General features: G+C 41.5%; 1 protein-coding gene across 1 annotated transcript in view; it reads right to left on the bottom strand.

Annotated features, from left to right (window-relative positions):
* The window catches only part of GUCY1A2 (guanylate cyclase 1 soluble subunit alpha 2), a 151,382-nt gene extending 135,093 nt beyond the window's left edge, over positions 1-16,289 (bottom strand). The window contains exons 1-3 of the mRNA XM_017816044.1: positions 16,035-16,289; positions 3,696-3,757; positions 3,092-3,213 (exon numbers count right to left, since the gene is read on the bottom strand). Coding sequence (XP_017671533.1) covers positions 3,092-3,213; positions 3,696-3,757; positions 16,035-16,289 — 439 coding nt within the window. The remainder of the gene's footprint in view (positions 1-3,091; positions 3,214-3,695; positions 3,758-16,034) is intronic.
* Positions 16,290-16,942: the final 653 nt, after the last annotated feature.

Raw genomic sequence — 16,942 nt, 5'->3', positions numbered from 1 at the left:
GGCTAGCCAGCTAAAAGCTTTATCTGTGTCAACAGGCTAGAATATACCAGTGCATCTTGTTTGAAATACTTTATTTTCCAACTAGAAACTTTCGATAGGCTCCCTTTAGAAGCTGTCTTTTCTCTGTTTAAAAACTTCCAGTGTATTGTCAATTGATTTTCCCTTGGATGATAAGACTGGGGCAGTGATCATCAGTACTTGGCACAAATGAGGCCACATGTCAAATCTTGTGTTCAGTTTTGGGCCCTTCACTACAAGAAAGACACTGAGGTGCTGAAGCAAGTCCAGAGAAGGGCAGTGAAACTGAGGAAGGGTCTGGAGCACAAGTCTTATGAGAAGCAGATGAGGGAGTTGGGGTTGTTTAGCCTGCAGAAAAGGAGGTTCAGGGGGAACCTTATCACTCTCTACAACTACTTGAAAGGAGGTTGTAGCCAGGTGGGGTTTGGTCTCCTCTCCCAGGTTACAAGTGACAGGACAAGAGGAAACGGCCTTAAACTGCACCAGGGGAGGTTTAGATTGGATATCAGGGAAAATTTCATCATGGAAAGGGTTGTCAAGCAATGGAACAGGCTGCCCAGAGAAGTGGCTGAATCACCCTACCTGGAAGTACTTAAAAGACATGTAGATGTGGCACTCAGGCACGTGGTTTAGTAGTGGACTTGGCAGTGCTAGGTTAACAGTTGCATTTGATGATCTTAAAGGTCTTTTTCAATTTAAAGGATTCTGTGATTCTACGTTTCTATATGTTTATGAAGGACACACTAAAACTGTGCATGCACCAATTAAAGAGAGCAGAGTCCCTCATAAAGCTGTCTGGACTATTTTTGAAAGGATAAAAAGTTAAATTAAATATTCCAGCCTCCAAAGCTGTGATCATAAAGGAAGGCTGTGTCATTGATCTGGTGTCAGACATGGTTCACAGCATGTGAACATGATGGACATGGCTCCCTTTAATTACAGTGGATTAAAGCAGGAAGAGTTCTGTTGATGCCTAGACTTGTAGCAGGAGCAACTCAGCAAAGAGACACGGAGAATCCTTCCACTGCAGGAAGAAGGTGACACAATTTAGTCATGACTTGGTAAGAGGAAAATTGCAGTATTCATACATGATAAATCACATGCACCAAGTTGAGTGTACAGCTTGCAGTCAGTACTTTCCTGTAAGCAGTGTAAGCACCAGGACCACAGTGTGAAGCATCTGTTCACAGTCTTCCAAGCTGACTAATGATCTCAGCACTTGCAGTCTTCTGATGAATAAGGAATGCCAAATGACTGTTTCAGAGCTGGTTAGAGGGTCAGGAGAGGTGAATCATGTTGGCATTATCTAAGGTCAGAGAGCAGAATCTGCTTCCAAGCATCTTTATGAAAACATTCTTCCAGCACTAGACAGTCAGTGCTTCTTACTGCTCATATAAAGAAACTAAGAGCCAGATTTGGTTCAACAGTTTTTCTAGCCTTCATCACAGTCAGATTCATGCTTGCCTCCTGCCTCAGCAATGCCGATTGCTCTAGGTACACACCCCAGTGGTTACATCCTTCTTTCATAGAGGCAGCTCTCACCAATCCTTATTCAACCAGAAAAATAACTGCATATGTGAGAATTAATTACGCAGCCTCCATTAATTATTTACCTGTTGTGATAGGAGCTACAATTAAAATAAAGAAGCTGGGTTTACTGCTCATTCCCTTAGGTTCCTGTCCTAGATAGGGAGAACTATTATTTTTAAATTATCTCAGTGTTTTGCTCACATTGAATTTTTTTTGCTAAAAAGTCAAATTCATTCTTCAAGAAGCGAGCTTTTCCAAGAATAAGTGTCTTCAAACTAATTTTCAACAAAGTCAAATTTAATAATTTCCAAGTCAGTAATGCCCAGACATTATTCCTACACCTTGATCCCAAAAATCCAATCTGCCCTAATGCACATGCACTGTGAGGATATCACTGAAGAAACAGGTTGCATGTTACTCAGCCATTCTAAGGTACTAGGACTAATATATTGATTTTAAAGCACTATAAAGGTGAAAAAGTATTCATAGCTGTTTCTTAGAACACATACTTCGTGTCATAATAAAATATGTACCAAATGTCTAGTTTTGTTTCTTACAATAATAATATGCACCTGATAACATGAAAACTCTCTGCTTTGCATGAGTCCTGCCTTATCACTCTTAGCCTTTGTTTTGGAGAATTAGCATCCATTATTTTAAAATAGAAAAAGGTAATTAACCCTGGACACATTTACAATTTAATTTGTTCTAAATTCCCTCCATGACCAAACACGCAAAATACCAAGTACCATCTCTTCTGAGCAGCAGTTACAGACATGCAGAACATCCCTGACAGCACCTAGCATTTTGCAGAACAAGGCACCTGATTCAAAAAAAAAGAAGTTTGAATGTCAGTGAAACACAGTCATCTCTCAGCTAGAAAATTTGCTGTTTCACATAGCGTACTGTCTGTTTAACAGTTTGTGATAGAATAGACAGATATGCAATGCATATATCTCCAAAAGGATTTTAAGTCAGAAGGATACAATGGCCCAGACCAGAATGTGAGTAGAGTATCACCTCACCATATTCCCTGACAAGGCAGTTAAATTATATCTTAAATTATCATACATGGCCAGATTTCAGTGTTGTGCTTCTTGCTGATGAAAATCTCTCTAAGATTCCAGAACGTTTTATGTCTCAAGTACATGCTACTCTGTGTTTCTCAGGCCCTCTCTCCACCAGGCTTACAGATGATAAAAGTATCTGTTGTTCTGCAGAATCCCTATAAAAACACTCAAGATAATTCCAAGGCCTGTCCAGAAGTAAGTCTATTTGCACTGAAAGCCTTTGAAACTTCTTTAATCACTAGGTATTGCACAATACACCTTCACTGGCCCCACTGAAAATCAGTCTGAATTGTCTTAAAGGCTCAAAATGTAGGTGGAAAAGGAGAAAAATACCAGGGCACTGGTATGTAGCTGCCCACATCCTAAATTTCCTTTGTCGGACCAAAAATTTCTTGCTTCATTGTTGCCATTACGACAGGTGGTAAACTTTCCTTTCAATGAAAGGAAACAAATTCCCTTGAAAAAATACGTACCAAGTACATTAGCCGTACACTGGAGAATTCCTGAGACATCCTCAGTTTCTTCATTACCAGAGCAGTCTGTGTAGGAGCATCTGTTTGATATATTGTGAAAATTCTTCTCTGCATCCCTGTAACTACAGGGAAAAAAAAAGATAATAAAGTTATAACATCTCCTTATACAAATGCAAAGTCAATAAATGTCTTTCAGAAGTGATTACAAAAGGTTTAAACCTCTCAGTGATGGACACTTTTAAGATTCAGCTGGACAGAGGGCTGAGCTATCTTGTCTAGACCATGCTTTTACCAAGAAAGGTTGCACTAGATGATCCTTAAGGTCCCTTTCCAATCTGGTATTCTGTTATTCTATGATTGAAAAAGATTGTCTATTCTCCTTGTTTAAGAAACATTACAGTTCACCTTCTGACGGGATTGTATAGAAGCAGGACCGAAGAGATTTTTATCATTAATGTCCAGAGTATGTATTGCTACTTCAAAGTACCTCTAAGAATTTGAGAGAAAAAAATAAAATTAAAATCTTATCATAAAAGGCTGTGACTTGGGAGGCACAGAACAAAACGTTACCATGCACCTTTCACTGCGTCACATTAACACTTACCCAATAACTTGATGCTCAAAATACTGCAGTGTCTTTTGAAGAGTTTGCCGAATAGTCTGAGGCTAGGAAAGAATAATTTAAAGTATTGTGAGATTAGGGAAGTATAGCACAATTCAACTAACAGATCTTTTAACACACTTTTTCTCCAGTTTTACTCCTCTTCATCTTCTACCTGCCATACACCCAGCACAACAATGGATATGAAATATTATTATTCATTCCTTGTATGTTACTTCATTTAAACAGGAATGAATTTTACAATGTGACATAATTAATACTGCTTATGACTAGCTGCACATAACAAAGGAACCACTTCACTATCAGCTCTCAAAAACTATCACCCACCAATTATCTTACTAATTGAAAATAATTTGAAATAGTCTGCCAGAAAATGCTATTATTTTGTGATGAAAGTATCACCAGGAAAAGACACTGAGTTTTTAAACTCTATATGCTCCCTGGGGCATTTTGTAATAAAGAATATTAAAAGATGCAATTTATTATGGCTTACTTTCCTGACAAGCTATGACTCTTCAGTCATCTTTCAAATTATCAGGAAAGTCAAGTTCATCAAAAGAAAATCATGACATCCTTCAAGCATTTCTATGCTATTTCATTTTAATAGGTGTTCACCAAACTACATATGTGCATTAATGTTTTTATTTGTATTATTAATACTACTACAATGTTCACCAAAATACTTATATGCATATATATGTTTATTTTCTGAATTACTACTGTTGCTAAGGGTAATATTTTGAATGAATTCATGAGAGACCTTTGGGAAAATAAAGCAAATGTGATATCCATGCCATTCTCTTTTGAATTTTCCAAGTCACATTTGGCAAAACATTATTCTTCCAAAATGACTATTTTGTACGAAATCTGAGAGATTTATAAACTAAAATCATCTTTGAAAGTCTCAAATTTTTTTTAGTGACCTACAGATTCAGCAGTTCGAGGGCTGAGCTTTCTACCTACTCTTACTCATGAGTTTGCAGAAGGAGGTATCTTTCTGACAACGGCATGAAGAAAAATGTGTATGCCAGGCTATGCTAGGTTTGTACAATTGCAAAAACTTCTTTTCTAATACCAAACTATAAGAAATTATCTACCTTTTTGAATTCAAGTGTATGGAAATGCATGCACTTAACAAGTGCATAAGAGGGCTTATAAGAAATATGGGAACAAACTTTTGGCAGGGTCTGTTGTGATAGGACAAGGGGTAATGGTTGGAAACTAGAAGAAGGTAGATTTTAACTAGATATAAGAAAGAAGATTTTTATAATGAGGCTGGCAAAACACTGCAACAGGTTGCCCAGAGAGGTGGTAGATGCCCCATCCCTGGAAACATTCAAGGTCAAGTTGGATGGGGCTTTGAGCAACCTGATCTATCTGAAGATGTCCCTGCTCATTCCAGGGAGGCTGGACTAGATTACCTTTAAAGGACCCTTCCAACTCAAGCTATTCTATGATTCTGTGAATAAAAACAAGCTCAAAATAGATGCAAACCTTGAAAGAGGTTTTTCTTGTTAACTCTGTAGCAGATGATTACTTCTCTGTGGGAGCTCAGTTACCTGTGCCAAAAGGCTTTAAAAGTTACATGTTCTCTTGTAAAACACAATGGAAGCACCACAGGAATGAAACTATCACACATCAAAAAATTATCCCCTTCTCAGGGGTACAGCAGGTGTTGAAGTCTTTAGGCCTAATGGGCTACACATGTATTTCATGGCATGTTCTCACAGTGATTCAGAAGCTTTCTTGTGCTCAGCAGGCAGAAAAATCCACTCTTCACACACAGAAGACATGTATTTTCCCACACCAGCAACAAAGGAAAGCAAAATAGCTTTAAGCAAAGAAGACCATTGAGCTGCCTTCTCCCATCTCCATACAGCATCTCCCTCAGCCCCACTCCCTACACACAAAACATTAGTACTCCATCAGCAACTCCTCTGACATGAAATAAGGAATAATAAAAATGTTCGACTGCTAAATTAAAGCTCCCTTCTGGTTCTCCCAAAGTGCTTTTACAGCAATATGGAAGGCAGCAATGCTTGGTATGACAGCAGAAAGGAAGGAAAACAGCTTTTTGTTTTCTCAGAAAGTTTTGCAGCTTACAGCACCTGAGCAATGGACTGTTTTTGCCTTTCTCATTTCTGACACACAGATGCTGCACCTCTTACCCAGGAAGAAATGGTTTTGAGTACCTCAGGATTTAACTGTACAAGCAATTTCCTAGTCCTGAGCTTATTTCATCAGTAAATCCCCCTTCTTCTGCAGTGCTGAATGGAAAAAAAACATAGCCCATGTTAACTTTCTCCTCTGAAAGCTAAATCGACTGCCTAGCGGTTGCCTGAAAATTTCATACAATCCCATGAACTCACACCCCTTTTCACTGGCAACTCCTATCAAATCTTGGAAATTAAGTACAGACAAAAATAGGGTTTACTATTAAAACATGGGTCATAAACAGAGCTCTATGTAATGTGCTCAGAGCCAGTATGAAAACTGATCTGAGGAGTCACAAATTTTTTTGTCTCTGACATGAATTATTATGGCATGTTGCTGTGCACAGTTAAAAAGCCACTATTCTCACCTTCTCAGTTTGCCATATTTCATCACTGATGAATGTCATTTTGCTGTAGATGTAATTCTGTAACCAGGGCCATGACTACACAAAACAGCGAGAAGAGATACGACACCTACTTACAGCTGCTTACAAGGGCAGTTTGGTGTATTACTTCTTCCATTACTGACAATGCATTGCCCACAAGAGAGAGAATGAGCAGGAAAATATTTCCACTCGATGGAGGCAAAATAGCTAAACCTTCTCCTGGAAGCATGACACACATCAGCTCTCCAAGAAGTGTAGTTCTGCCACTCAGGGAAGTAAAAGACAGCTTTTAACCATACACCTCCTGTTGACAGCAATCCTGACGGTGGCAGCCCTGCCATGATAGGCACTGTCACTCCACCAGCTGCCACAGTTTACAAGATGCACTCCTAAAAAAACCTGCCTTTCTTTCTAGATCTCACCTTGCTTTCCAGTAGTGCAAAACCAGTTCAAGTCCTGAAGACAGGAATAATAACTCCTCAAAACTACTTCTGTGACTAACTGGAGAAAATATTTATGAAGATATTTGTCTAAATGAACTTGGAATATTCCTAAATTTTTATTTTTTTTAACTCATCCAATTTCCTCTGAAAATGGATTTTAGTTTAAACATTGTGTACATTTTTTTCTTTTTCTTAGTTCAATTTTCCCTTCTTGCAGATTCATTGCCTCAGTTTTGCAGACAAAGTAAAAGATCTTCCACTTTAATTGCATCCCTTGTTATAAATGTCTTTCCTAAGGCAATCAAACATAAGCTTTCCAATCTTCTTAGAGGACAGAGACTTTAGTCTATTCCCTAGCCATTTTCTGTTGCCTGTGAAATGTCTTTCACTTGATTGCAACACCTTCGGAAATAAATGGTAGCGTTCATCTGCCCAACTGTAGGCACCCAAAGTGATTCATTTCATCCTACAGCTGGCATCTAATACATGCCTGAGGACTCAGTCTTTATAAATACCCATTTCTTTCTTTTATCTAGAAAAGACATTGAGTGATTGCTTTAGACTTCGACATCTTTTAATGTTTAAGTGAGGACAGACAAACCCCACCCTGAGGTGACAGAACTCCACACAGTATCCCAGATGACTCAGTCTAAATTTACATAAAAGCAGTTTCGAATTCTCCATCCCATTCCTTCTGCATCCTAAGAATATCTAGACAAGATCAGGGAAGAAAGAGACTCTATGGAGCAGGGAGGTCCAGAGCCAAGAGAGCAGCCCAGTAAACAGACAATTCCTCCTTAACCCTAACAAATTTTCAAAGATTTTTCCTTGTAAAAGCTAAATGATTCCTAGCTGAGCATCAGAAGAGCTTCAGCAATCATGCTATTAAAAACTTGAGTGCTTAAAATTTGAAACATGGAAGTTGAAGCACAGAAGAGAATAACAGGCTCAGTTAGAAATCACTTTGTTTCTATCAGAATTTCTTCAAGTCTGTCAGGTCAGGAGGCTCCTCCAGCCTATTGTGCCCTGGGGAGTTGCAAAGGCCGCCTTAGAGGAATCTGCACCTCTGCATACAGGAGAGGCAGGATACCATAGATCCCAGCCAAATCAGCACTTTGAAGCTGAAAGTTATAAATGTTTCAAATTTGAAGAGTTCAGTCACAAACTCAGCAGAAGAGTAAGACTTCAATTGCCGGTTCCACTGCTGGTGATCATTCATTAATGAAAAACTTTTTGTTTTTTCATATTTCAAAACCAATTTTAGTCAAGTCTTTGTGCATAGGCGATTACAGATCTCTAAGCACACATGAGCAGGTGTGCATCTGGCCCATCCAAAAGAAGATAAATGGCAAAAGTAATTTTTAGAATTTTTTTTAAAATATTTATCCCATGATCATGTAAGCAGTGAAAAACTTTCTCTCCCTGTCCTTCTGGTCGACAAAATATTGAATTAAAGTGGTTTTAAACAAATAATCAAGGCTCCAGCTGAAGACAAAGACTTGTCAACATTCCTAAGTGTCAGGAGTGGAGAGATAAGCATTGAAATTGATGCAGCTAGGGAAAAGCAGAATGTAAAAAGAAAAGGAAGGCTCCTTTGGCATCCAACAATTTTCTGATGATGCAGAAAAGAGGAAGGCCTCCTAGAAGGTCCTGTACAGCCAGGATCCCTCCCTTTCCCATTCCCAATAGCTGGAGAATGGAACCAAAGGGAACAGACAGAAATCAGAAACGGAAAGCAGAGTCTCGAAATAAGCAATCATCTGAAAATATAAAAAATAAATAATCTTTGGGGGATTAATTTCAGTCTTTCTGATAATATAGTCAGGAAAAAATATAGTTTTGCTCTCTGGCTTCTGAATACTTAGGGTGAACTCATTTTTTCTCTGCAAGTATATGACCTAAAAATGTATTTTTTCTTCATGAACACCAGCTTCCCAATTCCACATGTTTGTAGTTTAGATAAAAGCACCAACTCCTTCCAGACCCCCATGACTAGCACCAGATTTGGTATCAAGAGAGGATGATGCAGAATCCCCAGGAGGGGACTCTTTGGGTATAAAGGGCAGGATGACTGACAGCTGGAGACAAAACAAGCTGCCCTGCAACAGCTCACGATGATCCAGATGGGACCAGGTGAGGATGAAGTGCCTGAGCTCAGTACCACTGGCAGATTAACCTGAGACCATTCTGCTCCTCAGTTCATGCAAACAGGGATACTCTTCACAGAGAAATACTTGTGCACATTTGAGAAAATGCCCTTAATTTAATAAATAACATTGAGACTAATAATTTTACCCAATACTATTTCATAGCAACAACAATGCAAACATCGTGAAGAAATAAAGCAGAGCTAAATAATAAATAGAAATTATAACTTCTGCATCCCCAGCTGCCTTTCAACTAGAAGAATCACAGACATTATGGATGGAAATTGCCTATTAGATCATCTAGTCTAACTCCTTGACAGTGAAGAATAAATATCTCAGGGTGTTATCCCTTGTAACACCGTCTGGGATCACTTTTTTCATCTTTGAATTTCTGCCATGTCTGAAATGGATAGAAGATCTGTTATGTGCTGCAGAGAGAATGTGTTCAGTAGGTAAGAATATAACAGATGATCTACTGCTAATATTATATGGTCATCTTTTCATGAAGCTAACATCTACTACATAGTAGTGTACACTGTATAATAATTAGTGCTACTCCAGCATATTGATAGGAAATGAAAGGCTTTACATGGCAGTCCTTCTCAAGGAATATCTTCAACTGAGACAGAGAAAGAACCAATTTTCTCAGATAACTGGACCTAATTTCATATGCAGATCTGCAAAGGTATTTATCCCTTTGAAACCTATGGACAATTCACAGAATTTTTGGATTAATTTTAAAACTCCGTCTGAGAATTAGCAAACAGACACATCTAGAAAGAATCTGGATATGAGATGGAACAATTTCTTTTACTCAAAGCACTTTATAGCAGCCTTTAATAATAGCACAAGAGGTAGAAGGAAAAAGAGGGCTTTCCTCTGTGTTAACATTACACATTTTACCAGAGTACACCCAACCACTGCGAGGTGGTAACTGGCTCTGCTCACACAATTTCAAATGAAGGACATTCACCCTCATTTTGATGTAGCCATGAGGGCACACTGCTTTTTGAGGGGCATATATTAATGATCGTGACATTCTCATCTACTTTATGTCTTTCTCTATCTGCACCTGGACACTTTGGCCAGGCTACAGGCAGAGAAGTTCAAAACAATTTAGATCAATTTTGTGGGATTAACACTGGTGCTGCCACACTCTGGTTTGTCAGCCAGTGGGTCAGTTTTGTCTGTGGGCAAGCCTGTTCTTCCACAGGGATATGCTCACATCTTCCAGGCGGCAAAGATGCCTGCAATGTATGGATGTTACTGAGACACATTTTTTTCCCAAGCACCGTAGGGAAGTTAAGATTTCAGCCTGGAACAGCACAAACATTAAGAAACCCAATATTGCTATAATCAGTCTAAACACTAGATGTCAAATATTCAAATTCACCCTCAATGAAATGACCTCTAGGTCAATACTGCAATACTTCAATGCTGCAGGCCTTCTGGTGCAGCTAATTTTTTTTAATATTTTGTTTGCCAAGGCTGAATTTTCCTTGCATGAGATGTTAGAATACTGAACAAGATAAACAAACAAAACCAACTATGATGCTTATATTGATTAAAGTTTTCCAGAACAATCCCATTTAAGACACCACAATTCTATTCCATGCTATGAAATAACAGATTGACTGGCTATTGACTGCTCATGTGACTTTGTTTATAAACTAATTGAATGATACTTAGCAAAAGTCTGATTTTATTAAAAAATCTGATTTAAAAAAAGAAAATCATCCTGTTTGCCTGCTGGAATTGAAAGTTTCTCATTGGATGTGCCTTTCTTAACCACTTTCATGCTTCACACCCACATCCTTGAGAAGGATGTTACTCGAAAAGCTCGTCCAGCCTGGGCTATGAGGTGAATAAGCTCATCACACCACTGATATGGAATATCATTTGACGTTACCTTATTTCATTCATAAAGATAGGTGGAAGTCATTTCTACAACAGCAGGGCTTAGCTATACCTGGTGGGTTAACGTGAGTCATAAGGAGCTCAGAACACTCGTGCAAATTTTTTGCAAAAATCTTATGCAAAATCAATTTGCTACCTCTCCTTCTAGTGGCAGCAACTTGTTATAGCTTCTAAAAGGAGTAGCATTCCAAGAGACTGAGTGGTAGAGGTTTATGATGGAGCCAGGTTAGATATAAGCTGCTATATTGTAACTTCTCTGACAAAACCCCACCTCCACTCACTGGAGGATTCACTTGCCACTAAGCAATTTGAAGTTACAGCAGTTCTGTGACATAAGTAATAGCCTACACAGTAACACAGATGACTGCCTTTAGGTTCGCTCTTCTCCCACTGTTGGGAGGAAGGCCGTATTCAAAAAGACAATTCTTGAATTCCATCCAGTAGCAGCTTCCTAAATTAAATAGGAAAAAAATGTTCTTACTTTAATGTGTCTTCAACTGGGCCTTTAAAGAATAGCAGAAATAATTCTAGATGAACAGAAAAGTATAACAGAGGTGATTTTCACTTAATAATATTCACAGTTCAAGAGATGCGTTACATAGACCATTCAGAAAATGAAATCAAATGTAGATGTTAGTCAGTTTAAAGCTGTGTAATGCTGAAATTCTCATTCCAGAAAGATCAGTACAGCACTTGGGGGTACACAGTCTCCTCTAAATGAATGCCCAGTCACTCCCAGCTCCTCTAGGATAGTCCATGCCTCTTAGATGAGAGCAGAGTATTTGACTTTTCAAATCAGTGACAAATTATGTTTTTCTGATTTTGGTTCTATTTTCAGCCTGGTATTGGATACAAGTCAAGATAGAACTGGAGCAAATGTTAAAATTGCTGCAAGGAACTGGAATTCAGTAAGATACTAAATGGCATTTCTAAAGAATCAAGCTATGTCAACTGGTGCCAGGATATCATTCCCATATAGCAGAGTTCTTAAGGGCAGAAAAAAATTATTTTGATAATGAATAGCATATAGTATCATCTTTTCCAGTTATAATTAATCAAAATTTGTGTCATTGTGGGTGTAAAATTCATCCTTTAAAATGGAACACAGTAACAAAGCTGGAATCAAAAGTAAAATGTATCATTACATTTGCTAGTGATATACATATAATTACTGAGTTATTTCTTAAAAACAAGGTTGCAAATCAACGTCCCTATTAGGTTCCCAACATTTTATTATTTATCTCCAATAAACTGAACCCAGTCCAGTGACAAGGGCAACTGTGTTTTGACAGCAGCTGGATCTAGCTCCAGATTTTCCTGTTAAGAGTGTGTAACCAAAGACCCTTTGACAGTGGTTCAGATGAAGGAGGACAGAGGACACCCGTGCTTCGTCAGAAACATGGTTTAGGAACACCTTAGAATGGATAGGAGCTTTCTTCACAATTATGAGCTCAGCTTTGTGGAAACATCACAGGGATGAAAGGCTGTGAGAGGACAGAGCCAAACGTGGGGCAACATGCATGGAGCACTGTTGGCCACGATCTCTTGAGCTGAAGGAGTCACAAGAGCTGTGTGCAACACCTGAGGTTTATTGCACTGAGCAGCCAAGTTTGGTCCCACAAATCATCTTCACACTCTGGTGCTAAGCATCGCCCTGGCTCGATACGGTTCCCCCCACCCTACGGGCTGGGGCTTCTGGCTGTGCCCAGCTGCTGGCAGAGCCTTGACCCTCCTGTTGTCAGTGCACCTGATTACTCAGCAAACTTGGTGCTTGGTGGGGCAGCAGGGCAGAAACTTGATGTGATGTTCAGTACATGCACAGTCTGTTGAGTGCAGCTGTGACAAAAAGCTGCCTCTCCTTGAGTTGCCGCTGCTCTGCCTCCCTGCCCAGTGCACCCTGTTTCCCAGACCTTCCCCAGCATAGCCAATGGAAGGGTATGTATGCAGGTCTCCTCACTACACACTTTTCCTCAAAATACTCAGCTGTTTTGGTGGAAGGTGAGCCCTATCAGCCTCCTAGTTCTGGCTGTCATAAAACAGAGGGTTTGCAGTAAGCAAGTTCCAGATGAACAGTATCAATCCCCATCCAAGCATGTTGGGAAACATTTACAAACCCACAGGAACATAAAATGAACCTGTGCTGATTGTGGATCAGGTCCCTACATCCTCTAGTATAACAACTGCAGGAGAAAAAATCTCCAAAAATCAATTTAAGAGAAAAGTAGCAAAATCATGTGCGCTAGAAAGTGCTAGAAGTTGTTCTGTGGTAGCAAGTAGAAGGGGTTGCATTCACCCCTTGCTGCAACAGAGCAAGGTTCACTTTACAATTTTTTCCCACGGTTCCACTAAAAGTGGTATTTGTGCAAAGTCACACTTAGCTAAAATTGAGACCAAGATTACAAGTGATAAAAAAATGCAATAACCTATTTTCATTGTATTGAACTGTATTTACAAATACTTGATTGCTGCACTTTATTCTACAGAATCTCTTAGTACAGTCCAGCTGTACTAACTCATGAGTGCATTGCACAGAAGATACTAATATTCTCATACACAGTTTTGTGCTACCACTCATAAGATGCAGCCTGCCTGCACAGCCTTCTTGCTTTTCTGCCCCACAGACACTCCTCTTGAGTACCCACTGCTCTTTTGCCCCTTGGATGCTTTTTCCTGCTCTGTTCAAAGCTCTCCACATGCCCAGAGCAGCTCTCCGTAGCCCCCCGCTACTGCCACATTGAAACAACATTGAGCCCTCCCTCCATGGCACAGTAGTATTAAACACACATACAGAATTTTTCCTCAGTGAAAGCACAAAAAAAATATTTTACTGAGGATTTTGATCCTTGACATTGCTGAAGGCAAGCACAAAACTAAGGCTAAGTATAAACATCAGGAACCTGTAGCATCCTTCAACTGTTGGGATGGGGACAAATTACTTCTACATTCATGTTTAAAAAGAAAACATTAAACCTTGCAGGCTAGATATATAGTATATACTTTTGTATGTGCATAAATATGTTTATATACTTAAGAGAGATCCATATTTATAATATTATGGAATGAAGGTCAACCTACATCTATAAAAAGTATTAAAGCTTTTTGTTTAGAAAGAACATTTGTCAATGCACCTTTCAAACTTGCCTTGTAATTTTACAAACAACAGAAATTAGTCCCATTTGACACTAATTTCATAGGAAAAGTATGTTTTTTATTTCTAATTAAAGTTATTCCTAATTTATACCAGCAGATGTGCAAAAATAATCAGATCCAAAGTGTCAGACATATGGCAACTAGACTTGTTGCATGAAGGCACATATTCAGTACCCCAGAACTTGGTAAGAATGCACCAAAATAACAATGCGTCTGAACAGCAGTTTCTCTGAGTGAAAAATGAAAAGGCAGGAGACCTGGTTCTTTGCTTATACCAGGACTATGACATGACCTTTTAGACTTAATGACATTAATCTGTGCCAAAATGTGTAAGATGGGAGTGAAGCAGTAGTTACAATGCCAAGAAAAAAAGGGAAATTTTAAGCAATGTGTATCACATTAAAATTTAAAAATAACATCGTTTTTTGGCAATAAGGGTTGCTATAATTACGTCCCAAAGAAACCATGGAAGCTGTTGTTTGGGACATCAAAACCAGGTTGGATGAAATTTTTGTATTCTTAAACAAAATTTTTCTGGGAGCAGGAAGGAAAGAAGACTATTAGATCTATCAAAGTTTTCCTCATCTCTTAATTCAAAGAATGTGTTTATTTTGAAAACACATTTGACAATTCACCACAGCTGTAAAACTGAAATTGTCTTTTATAGCAAGCTGGAGAAATACAAATACTAAGGTTATCTAAAAATACTGCACTGAGCTACTTCAGAATATTTCAAATATTTTGGGTAACACATGCTCTAATTATACCATTGTATCATTATCAAATTAAATAGCTTTTTTTTTGTACTAAAACAAGACAGGTCACCTTAGATATCATCTATTAATACCAGCATTACAAGACCAGATTCTCAGTGGAGAGGGAAAAAAAATTAATGGGAAAGAAAAGTCTTAACTTAAACTGGACGACTATTAGGTATGTAATGCACTGCCTTCTCCCATTAAACAGGTTGTCTACTCCTATCCAGCCACTTAAATAAACACCAAACACAAAAGGGTATATTAAAATTAACACAAACTGATGTTTGATGGTGGTGAGACTAGTAAGTAATTTCCAAAGCTGGCTAACAATAATGCAAAACGATGATCCAATGCCACAATATCAGATACAGTTGTCCTGCAGATTAAGACTACTTGTTTCAATTAAGGTTTTATGCCTTAATACGTTAAACTGTTCCGGAGACCAAACAAGCATTCAGTTGCAGCTGAAACTTTATGCGGAAATTTTAGTGATGATCACAGAGGTACGTACAGGAGTGTAGCACAATTGCAACAGAAAGGCTGTAGAAAAACCTTCTATTTTACACTGATCTACCAGAACTCCTGAGACATGGATTTCAGTCTTACAAACTGATATACCATATGTTACCAGATCAACCTGAATTCACTCCTTATTTTAGCACACAGACAATGGTTCACAGACTCTCAGCTACAGGTGTAGCTATCCCGATAATCGTTAAGTCATGGATTTCGAAGTCCACTTTAAAGAAACTGATCTGTCGGGAATGTCTCCGCATCCAGGAGGCACAGGGAAATCTGTTGCTGAAATATTTCTGAACACACAGCCAGAACTTTGCTTTACCCTATTCAGTACGCAGAAGCCCTACAAATGAAGTAAGTTCGCATCCCCTCGATGCTGAAGGAAGAATGTGCACGCCATGCATCACAGAGATGTAACTTTTTATATATTACAAAAAAAAAATGTTGCTAGGACCTGTGATAAGCACTTTACCATATTGTTTTCATTCAGAAAGGGACTCGGCAGAAATGATAAACCCAGCCAAGGCGGCAGCTGCTCCTAAGCGTGATTCCCGACCCGATTTCCAGCACCGGGCTGCCAGGAGCTGTACTCCCGCAGGTTTTGCGGGGCTGGCAGCCGGCAGCCGAAGCGGGCACAGAGAGGCAGCGAGCTCCAGCGGCCCGGTGGGACCGCCCGGGTGGGGGGCGCGGGCACCGTCGCCTCCTTCCCGACAGGGAGCCGACCCCGCGGGGTGGCCGTGGGTCTGTGCGGGGAGCGGGCGGGCCGGGGCCGGGCGCGGGGCACTCACCGCGGGGGCCGTCAGGCGGCGGATGCTCTCGCCCAGCGAGTCCAGGTTGACCCGCCGGCGGCGCGGAGCGCGGCGCGCCCCGGTGGTGGCCGCGGCGGCGGCGGAGAAGGGGGTGTCGGCGGGGCCGGGGGGGCTGCGGCTGCCGTTCCAGCAGAGGCGGGACAGGGGACACTCGCCCTCCTCCTCGGGGCTCGTCTCCGGGCAGTCCGAGCCCAGCGAGCTGAAGGACTCCGACGAGATCTTGCGGCGGGACATGGTGCCGCGGGGCGGCGGCGGCGCTCAGCGCGGGGCGGCGGGCAGCCGCGGCGGGCAGCGCCGAGCTGGGCGGCTGCGGGGACGGCCGCCTCGCATGGCCGCGGATGCCCCTGGGCGGGCGAAAGGCAGCGGCGGAGCCGCCGCGCCGGGGCCGGCACAGACCCCGCTCCGCGGTTCGCCGCGCCGGGCCGGGAGCGCGGGTGCCGCGCCGCGCTGCGCCGGGAGGCTTTAAAGCGGCGGCGGTGGCAGCGGCGGCGGCTGCTGCCCTCCTCTGCCTCGGCCGCCCGCCCCGCTCTCCCCTCCCCCGGCTCCCTCGCTGCTCCGCGGGGATCACGTGTTGTTTGGAGCCCTTTCCCCCTCCTCCTCCTCCTGCCGCCTCCCCCGCGCCGCTCGCCTCCTGTCGCGCCCGGCCCCGCTTGCCGCGGCCGCCGCCGGCCGCGCTGCCCCGCTCCGGGGGGATGCCGGCACCGCCCGCACCGCCCCGGCAGCTCCCGAGGGGCGGGCCGAGGGCCGGGCCGGCGGCAGCCTACGCTCCCCCCGCCACCGGCTGCTAGTAGGGTGGGAAGGGCGCTCCGCTCTCCACCCTGCACTGTGGAGCTGGGCGAAGGGGAAGGGGGAAAGCGCGTGGGTGGCCCCGCGGGGAGCGGCGGTGC

The sequence above is a fragment of the Lepidothrix coronata genome, unplaced genomic scaffold (assembly GCF_001604755.1).
Source record: "Lepidothrix coronata isolate B3197 unplaced genomic scaffold, Lepidothrix_coronata-1.0 Scaffold53, whole genome shotgun sequence".
NCBI classification, from domain to species: domain Eukaryota; kingdom Metazoa; phylum Chordata; class Aves; order Passeriformes; family Pipridae; genus Lepidothrix; species Lepidothrix coronata.
The sequence above is the reverse complement of the archived record's forward strand: the minus strand, read 5'-3'. Positions and strand labels throughout refer to the sequence as shown.